The 9,962-nt window shown below is 42.8% G+C and overlaps 1 protein-coding gene across 1 annotated transcript in view; it reads right to left on the minus strand.

Moving 5' to 3' along the window:
- LOC124616528 (cytochrome P450 6k1-like) overlaps positions 1 to 9,411 on the minus strand; it is a 33,301-nt gene extending 23,890 nt beyond the window's left edge. The window contains exons 1-4 of the mRNA XM_047144844.1: positions 9,192 to 9,411; positions 8,826 to 9,064; positions 3,583 to 3,845; positions 2,090 to 2,271 (exon numbers count right to left, since the gene is read on the minus strand). Of these exons, the coding sequence (XP_047000800.1) occupies positions 2,090 to 2,271; positions 3,583 to 3,845; positions 8,826 to 9,064; positions 9,192 to 9,411 (904 nt within the window). The remainder of the gene's footprint in view (positions 1 to 2,089; positions 2,272 to 3,582; positions 3,846 to 8,825; positions 9,065 to 9,191) is intronic.
- Positions 9,412 to 9,962: the final 551 nt, after the last annotated feature.

A 9,962-nucleotide genomic window follows, 5' to 3' on the forward strand; every position in this document is an offset into this window, starting at 1 on the left:
TGTCTTCAGTGACGAGTTTCGCTTCGTTCTGGCCCTCGATGACCAGAGAAGACGTGTCAGTGGTGGGATACCAACCTGACTGTCGCCCGCCATACGGCCCGACAACTCCGAGTGGTGGTCTGGATAGCCATGTCTTTACATACACTGAAGAGCCATAGAAACTGGTATAGGCATACGTATTCGAATGCAGAGATATGTAAACAGGCTGAATACGGCGCTGCGGTCGGCAACAGCCATACAAGACGACAAGTGTCTGGCGCAGTTGTTAGATCGGTTACAGCTGCTACAATGGTAGGTTATCAAGAATTAAGTGAGTATGAACGTGGTGTTATTGTCGGCGCAAGAGCAAAGGGACACAACATCTCCGAGGCAGCGATGAAGTGGGGATTTTCCCGTACGACCATTCCACGAGCGTACCGTGAATATCAGGAATCCGATAAAACATGAAATCTCCGTCATCGCTGCGGCTGGAAAAAGATCCTACAAGAACAGGACCAACGATGACTGTAGGGAATCGTTAACCGTAACAGAAATGCAACTCTTCGCAAATTGCTGCAGATTTCAATGCTGGGCCATCAACAAGTGTCAGCGTGCGAACCATTCAATGAAACATGGGCTTTCGCAACTGAAGGTCTACCCGTGTAGTCTTGATGACTGCACGACACGTAGTTGTATTGCTAGCCTGGACCCGTCAACACCGACATTGGACTCTTGATGACTGGAAACATGTTGCCTGGTCGGACGAGTCTCGTTTCAAATTCTACGGATGGACCTGTATGGGCATGGAGACAACCACATGAATCCATGGACCTTGCACGTCAGCAGGCGACTGTTGTAGACGGAGAAGGCTCTGTAATGGTGTGGGGCGTGTGCAGTTGGAGCGGTACGGGTCTTCTGATACGTCTAGATACGACTCTTACAGGTGATACGTACGTAAGCGTACAGTCTGATCACCTGCATCCATTCAAGTCCAGTGTGCATTTCGATGCGCTTGGTCAATTCCAGCAGGACAATGCGACACCCCAAACTACCAGAATTACCACAGAGTGTCTCCGGGAATACTCTTATGTGTTTAAACACTTCCAGACTCCCCAGACATGAACATTATTGAGCATATCCGGGATACCTTGCAACGTGCTGTTCAGAAGAGATCTCCACCCTCTCGTACTTTTACGGATTTATGGACAGTCATGCAGGATTCATGGTGACAGTTCCCTCCAGCACTACTTCAGTCGTTACTCGAATCCATGCCACGTCGTGTCGCGGCACTCCTGCGTGCTCACGGGTCCCTACAGGATATATCGCAAGTGTGCCAATTTCCTTTGACTCTTTAGTGTCGCTGGACCCCTTTGGTTGTGATCCGCGGCACCCTTACAGCACAGGAGGACGTCAACGATACTCTACACCCCTTTTTGTTGGCCATCATGGCAAGCCATCTGGGGCCTGCATTTCAGCAAGATACTGCCCTCTCGCACACGAAGAGAGCTTCTTCTGCTTGTCTTCGTAATTGTCATATCCTACCTTGGCCAGCAAGGTATTAGAATGAAGCCCTGCCCCTCCCCCCCCCCCCCCCCCCCCTTCGCAAGGCAGGCAAACATTCTACAAGAAAGCCACACTGCCTGCCGGAATACCAACATTACTCTAGAGTATTAAACTTACTCGGAAAATTTCAATGTCGATTTTCTCGAGAATATTTGACTTTGTCTCTAATTGCTTCGATCTATTGATATTTACGTTCTGAACTTAACGTACCATAAATATGAAAAATTACAATAATACGATTGCTTGTAGTCTGTTTGTTAGTGTTACTCTTAAATACATATACGATGTGAAGCATTCAAAACGTTCATCCCTAGTCTTGTAATTAGGCACTATCCCGATCTCTCCTTTTGTGATGTGTATCCACACATTGGTTCTATCGTTGGAAAACCATTTCTGCTATAAGAACTTAAAAATAAGTCCGTGGATATTTTATTTACGTGATTCAAACCTTCAGCTGTGTGCGAATAAAATCACTTTTCAGAAGCCTCATGTAGAAGTGGTTAACTTGTTTGTCCTCACACCCATCGAGCTGTGTCCTCATACTTACTCCAGTTATCAATTTCTTGGGCTCCCGTTTTGCTTTGTTCGTCAATGAATCCTTTGTTCTTGAGCTGCATCATCAGGTGCAGGAAGTCATTGCGGACAATGCTGTGCTGTTCGCGGTACTCCACAGTCTTATGCACCACTTCCTGAAAGTATCTGAAGACTTCATTATCGCCTCTTTGTAACCTGAAAGTTGGGAAAGTACGTATACACATTCAAAGTCATGAAGTAAGTAGTAAGGTTAAATCCCAACGAAAGTAAGGCACTTTCTCTAACTTTACTCGTTGTCGCCCATTCGATAAAAGTTTCCATCGATCGCTTTTGTTGTATTCAGCATTCGTTAATCCAATGTACATGATATTTGATGTAATACACATATAGTTGCCAATTTTCTCTGATGGAGAAGAGCTTTTTTTAAAATGGGAATGTAACTTCATACAACTACACGGGTATGTAAATGATTATAGCTGCAGTTCTCTGTCATAGGTAGAACGACCACTAATGTGCATTAGTGATGTTTCTGTTTAGTGTAGATAACAGGTATGGTAGAGTACACAGCAGACGAAATCAGTATAAAGGCATGGATATTTGCAGGAAAATTAACGTTGTCGTTTGGAATAGTTGCACACAAAGTATATGGAAAAGTGTGAAATCCAGTATACATACAAATGCTGTCTTATGGTATCAAATTTGAGGCCAGTAGTGCAGTATATAACAACGTTTCAGGTGGTAGAGGGTGGAAGTCGGTATAAAGGCAGTCGGCTCTGTGCGGTGTTAGTGTATGCACACCTGCCTTTACTGAAGATAGGACACAAACATTTAAGTGGAAGAGCAGAAGAAGGTGGAAGCCGTTCCAAACCAGCAAACACGGATGTGTTTAGTATGTGTGCCACAATCCATAGCAAAGTTTAAGTGCGGCCCATGAGCGTATAAATACCTAACCATTTTTGTACTGACTAGTGTTAGTATCGCAGCGCTATCACCATGGGGTTGTGACACTTGGGGCGGTATACGGAATGTATTTATTTGAATCATCTGTTACTTTCTTCTGGTCTGTTATAGATAAATAACAGACCGAATGTTGCACATGAATTGGTAAGAATTAGGCACATAACATTTTAACATTATTTCAATGTGTTAGTAATAACTAAGCAGTATGCTATCTAAGGGAAAAATTCTACAAGAATAACGATATTAAAACAAAATAATAATAGTGCTAAGTAAAAATGTCTGAATACTACTATTTGGCCATCTGGCCCCGACTAAGTGCAACGAACAATAACGAACAAAATGAGAAAAAGAAGTCGGTAGGGTACTTGCCAGCGAAAGGCAAACGCCGCAAGTTCGAGTCTCGGTCCAGCACACAGTTTTAATCTGTCAGGAAGTTTCAGTGTTAAACTGTTTTAGCGTGAAGCCTCATGGGGCTGACAGGATTTTGCTCCGTATCATTACAATGTAATACGCTTTAAAGAGTAAATGCACTTTTAAACAACTCACCTTATCGCCTTAGCCACAAATGGAAAGAACCTGTACATAAGCCGAGCAATCCTCTTTTTAATCGAAAATTCGAATAACTTTCGTCCCCAGCGGCGGAACTCTGCATCCGGGTTTCGTTGAGAATTACTCTCGAGCCCGAAACCGACGGAGGCGATGATGTCGGTGGTGAACCTGGCGGCTACCTCTCGCATCTCCAGGATCTGACCCTTCTTCGCTGGCTCCTCCAACACCTCCAGCAATTGGCGCCCACAGTCTTGCATTGTCTGCAAGGAAAAAGAGACCAATGATTGCAATAGTAGTCATAGGAATTTTTTCCCAGTATACAGGGTGATTAAAAATACAGTTTACAAACGACATGATGCATCGCACATACGGCAAGGATTAGTAATCACATAGCAACTAGTGATCGCAATGGCCATCTCGGGCTACTGAGTGGCATTGCAGTTATTTAGTCAAATTCTACAAATGGATACCCATTACAATAGATGCTCAAAGTTTTGTCAAGATGAACCGAGACACGCGTGACTTTGATGCTACTTTGAACCACGCCCTCTCTCAAAGCTACCTGCTGTAACTCGAAGACATCCAGCGGCCGACGTAACAGGTGTTTCACACATAAGGTTGTTGAGAGATCCACGCCACCAGGAAAAAATCGACTGAGGGCAGATAGGGTGATCGCGGTGCCATGTGACTGGCCCACCGCGACCGATCCAAGGCTGGGAAGGGTTGCCCGCAGGTGTTCCTTCATTTGTCTACTGAAAACCGCAGGGGCTCCATTATTCTGAAATCGAATTCGGCGGCTAATAGGCAGGGAATTATCATCTAGCAAGAACTCTCGCAGTATTACGAGATACATGCGACAATCAAGTCGGTCCTGGAGAATGTACGGACCAATTAAACAGTCTCCGACTACGCCAGCCCACACGTGGCGGTTGCGCCCCCTCGTGGCGTTTACGAGCCCCGCTTCATGTGTGGTTATGAATCCTTGTTGTGTGCCCAGTGTGCCATGTCAGACTGTAAACCTTTTTCTGAATCACCCTGTATACCTAACAATACGGCGATAATCTGGCTACAACCATTTGCATCGTACATACACTAATGTTTTTGAAAATGGCAGCGCACGAAAGGAATGAACCGAATGAGTCAGTTTTGCATGGTGTGTGTATAGCAGTGTAACAGCAGTAAGCGTTTAAGCTTACATGCAAACAGCGTATACTTAAGCATGGCTGAGCGCCTTCTTGTGTGACCATAAATTTCTATTTTTCAGAACACACTTACAGTGAAGTTGATTCTTTGAAGAAACAAATGTATGAGTCGTAAACTTAATAGAGCAGCTCAGTAAATTCGAATGAGTAATGTGCCTGTCGGCTCGCAAAGGGCACATTGGCTGTAATGGTAATATGTACGAGGATCCAGTGAAAAGAACAGGGTTGTTCCCAGCGATGAGCGGATAGTGGGCCAACCAGTGTGGCAACAAGAAGGGATTATCGAGATCGTATTTGTATACTCATAACGAACCTACTGCTTAGTCAATGTAACAACCTGCAATGTACTGAAGTATATAAGGAACTGGTGGAGAAAACGAAGTAACAGTAACCTAAAACTACCTACAACTTGCCTAAAAGTAATCGTCCATAATTCGAAATATACCCCTTAAAGCAAGCAAAGCTATAACTAGATTTAAATACATCTTCCGTAAGCCATCGTGTGGCACATGCTGGAGGATACCTTGTACTACTACTAGTACTTTCCTTTGCTGTTCCACCTGCAAACAGAGCGAAGGAAAGACGAGTGTATGTCTGCATACTAGTTCCAATTTCCCTTACCTTATGTTCGTGTTCCGCGCACAGCACCAGCAGCAGCAACAGCAGAGGCCAACAGCAGCAGCAGTAGAATCTTTCTGCTGTCATATTTAAATATATGTACAACATCTTTACAAATGAACCACACTTTCCTATTAACTTTTCCCATAGACTGAAATCGATCATTCACCTACCCTACTACTGCCCCTTACATGCTCACTCCTTTTCATATCACTTTGCAACATTACTGCTAGATTATTGTATTTAATTGATGTGATTGTGTCAAACAAAACACTACTAATGTTGTATTCGAATATTGTTTTCCTACTCATCTGCATTAACTTATGTTTTTGAACATTTGGAGCAAGCTGTCATGCATCATACCTATTAGAATTTTTTTAAATATTGTTGTATCGTCGTACAGTCCCTCAATGACGACACCTTCCCATACAGCACAGCATCATCAACCAACAGCCACAGACTGCTGCTCATCCTGTCCGTCAGATATTTTATGTATACAGAAAATAATAGCAGTCCCATTATAAGGTGGCGTGGTCTCCTGACGTTCATTTCTTACATATTCCGACCTGACTATCGTATTCTGCGTATCAAGACATTTCATTCGAGACTAAACTCGATACTATATAGTCAATTTTACATATTTCCATTTAATCGATATGCAAATCTAATAAATAAATCGCAACTGTGCACCGAGATTCAAAAGTCGAGGCTGGTGTACACAAACATTCAAGACACGACGGCCACACGAGTTTTTGTTCAGCGGGGGCAACCAGCGCGCTGTTAAGTCCGTAGGAGGGTGTGTAAGCACGCAGCTGCGCCGGCCGGCGTACTGCCCAGGGACTAAAACAGTTTTTGCCAGAGGAAAGGGATAATGGCCTGCGTGTTCACCTTAAAAGCAAAACCCACTGTATTCGTTGGGAGAGCCCCAGTATATGCATTTTTGGTGGACCTAGTGTGCAGTTTCAGAGTTATCACAATAATGCCTAACGCAGATGCTATATATTCCCGGATTGGTCGGCTTAAACGGAGCGCCATTCTACCATTTGTAAGAGTAACGCTGATTGGCGGACTATTTCTGATGAAATGAGCAGGAGGAATGTGGGAAAGACAGCGGATGATATACCCTTTCGCTTTTTGTGCGCAGAGGAGTCATTCCGGTGACGCTCTTGAAGCGGGAACATGTAGCAGGGGCGAGTGCGTACGTGATTGTAAGCAGAGTGCGAGGAACAAGGTCTCTACTCAGTACTGCACTGAGAGAGCACCTCTGTAGCTAGCAAATCGAAGTGATACTCATAATGAGTCTTCACTGTGTTGGCCACTACACTTAATATGCGGAGTGAACACAGACGAGTATTAGTTAGTGCCTGCAAGCAGACATTGAGTGGAATCGCGATGGACTGGTTATCTGACTGGTGTGCCACGCCAATAGTTAGACTAGGGGCAGATAGGAGTCTTTGACTTTATCAAGTCGTAGTGAGAGTTCGACTGGCCAAGGTCAATCCAGATAGAAAGAGATAGTTTTGTTATTTTTCAGCAGCGAACGACGTAGGCAGCAGTCGTCGCAGCTCACGGTATTGTGCGCTACAGCATAGGCGAGCCCTATCTTTCCTCCATTAGAAATAACAAACTTCATTCACGTCACTCCATTATATTTCTCACGTGACAGCCTCGACCGTACTCTTAAAAAATCAATCGGATAATTATTCAAGTTGACCAGGCACGGCTCTCAACCATTCTGCTGAGTAAAGAACATTTGTAAAGAAAAGGGATAAAAGAGCTTTCCCACACTTTGTGTATAAATTTCATTAACAGGATTCCTATCCATAAGAGGTAACCTATTCCGAAAAGAACCCGGAACTTTGTGTATCAGTTCATAAATAAAAGTTTCACTTGATTTTCTCAGATTTTGCAATAAATAATATTTTACGTTCGTTTAATGTTTTTCCTACACTAACTAGCAATCCTACGGTACCCAAGTATCCCACCAGTTACGTAAGAAAATAGAATATTTTTGTGTCTTTTCCTTACAGCAGACTACTCCGGAAGATATTTATTGCTGAAAGTTTTTCAGGCATTTCTTTTTGGTACGTTAGGAGTGTCTGTCTGACTTCTGTAGTAGTGTGGGGTGTAAATCACTTCTTGCAGGAGCCAAAGGGTACTTGTCAGATCAATCCATTATGCAATTCGTCAACATAACACCCACATACTGACACTGTCACACTGCCCTGGGGATTCTTGAAGATATTCTTGTCTTTGGTGAACGACAACGTAATGGGTTCTGTTACATGAGAAGTCTTTGATGCGAATAAGGAGGGGCGTGGGGTCAGTACAACGTTCTCCCAGTTGTTGTCAGCTTTCGTCATCAGAGCCGCCACTTCTTGATCAAATAGCTCCTCAGTTGGCATCACAGAGGCTGAGTTCATTACCACAACAATCTAGTTGCACGGGTAACATGTTTTTCTGCGTGGTAGTTTACCACAACAATCAAATTGCAAGGGTAACAGGTTTTTCTGAGTGGTAAGTTTAGGTACATGACTGATTGCCTCCAACTTAATTATTGCAGCGCACTGCTCCACTGTACACAACGACGCAATCTGGTGACCTTCAGTGTTCATCTGTCACACTATTAGTGCATGGCGATACTTAGTTTCCACAGCTGCAAAGCTAATACACTATAATAACAGCTAGTGAATTGTATAGATACAGCTACTAAAACACAAACTTCGACTGACATTTTGCGCTAGCGAAGAAGACCTTGGTCTCTGTCACCATATACTTTTACTTAGAGGAATCTGTCTCAGATTTAATATTTCACGCAAAAATGTAGTTGATACAAAATCATTTTTGGACTATATTATTTACGACAAATAAGGGATTGGCGTATTTTTGAGTTACAACTAAATACTTTAAGAAATAACAGGAGTGTTAGTGAACTGTGAACAATATTTCTCTGTAGTATGGACAATTGCATTTTTAGAAATAATTTAAAAGCCAAGATCGTTTAAATACTATTTACTAGATGACCAGTTTCAACACACTAAAGGTGCCATCATCGGATCTGAATGTAGCTTAACATGTGTAGATCATTTGGATATATCGATACATGAGGCAGCCCAGTCTTGTGATTTCGGTTTTATACATCTGATGAAATAGAATGATCATGAGAGCAGTTGTGTTTTAACTTTTATTTCTGCGACAATGATTTTATATCAGCTGGTCTGCCTCATGTATCGTTATATCCAGATGATCTATACATGTTAAGCTACATTCAGATCCGATGATGACACCTTTGGTGTGTTGAAACCCGTTACCCAGTAAACAGTACTTAAGCGATCTTGGCTTTTGAACTATTTCTACAACAGAATGATCGCCCCACAACACATTATGTGTTCACTGCAAAATTGCATTTTTAGTACTTACTTGGCACATCATTTTCAGCTTTCCTGTAGTAAAGGCAGGTGTCATCTTAGCTCGTAGTCTTTTCCATCTGCCTCCGTTCAGGTTGAATAAATGATAATTCAGTGGATCTTTCTCATCGAAGTTAACATTTCTGTGGGAGAATGCATCAAACTCCTTGACTAACACCAGCCGAATGATATCTGGGTCGATCAGCAACAGACCTGGTTTGCTGAAGAGATATACTCCCAGGTACCTTTGGTCTGAAATGTGTGAGCCATTAACGGTAGGCGGAAACATATGCTGTATTAGTAAATAAAGTTGCGGTCAAAATAAAATTGGAAACAATATAAAAAGTAGGCAGCTCAGACGTGTATTGCTCCACAGTACCTCGAAAACGATTGTAGAGCTCATAGAAGATGAATTCGAGACGAGTCAGTCCAAGAAACATTCTCGCCATATTGCCAAATGGGATCACGGTTGGTGCCTGCGATACGCCCTTCCTGGTCCAGTAGCTGTAGCGATGAAAGTACCAAGTGTAGACCCCCGCCACCACTACCAGGGCGACAGCGAGGAATTCACTCAGCCATGATTCCAGAAACACACCCATGGCGAGTCGTCGGAAATGTTCAACCAGTCTGTTAAAAAGGAAACAAAACGAATAAACTAAAAGTAATACACTACATCAGTAGGTGATTAAGAGTATCACTACTCATTTTCTGTGACATAGTTGTCTCAACCCAAGTGCTGGCAGACACGTTTCGATAGGCGGTGTTAGAAAGTATTTTCTGCACCGTAATATAACATGACGGAAGTGGGGAGGCTGTTGATTTCAGTTCCTGGTCACTACATGATATGTCTTAGTGGTGCTCGTACTACTTCGCACTGGAAAGTTGCAATTTGTCCCGACTTTTTTTTTTTTTTTTTTTTTTGTTAAACAAGCAATATGTCCCGAATTTCAAGGATTATTTTCAGACATTTACAAAGTGGGTAAAATATTTTCTGAGTGTCGATTTCATAAACTATCAACTGAAACTGACATTCCATACGTTGGTAGCCCCTGATAATGTACAGCTTAAGCACTATAATTGTTGCGTACTCTTATTTTCTTTGCTTTTGCTTGCCATTGTTGTCAGCACTCAGTATCAGTTTCGTGAAGTG

The sequence above is a fragment of the Schistocerca americana genome, chromosome 5 (assembly GCF_021461395.2).
Source record: "Schistocerca americana isolate TAMUIC-IGC-003095 chromosome 5, iqSchAmer2.1, whole genome shotgun sequence".
Lineage (NCBI taxonomy): Eukaryota > Metazoa > Arthropoda > Insecta > Orthoptera > Acrididae > Schistocerca > Schistocerca americana.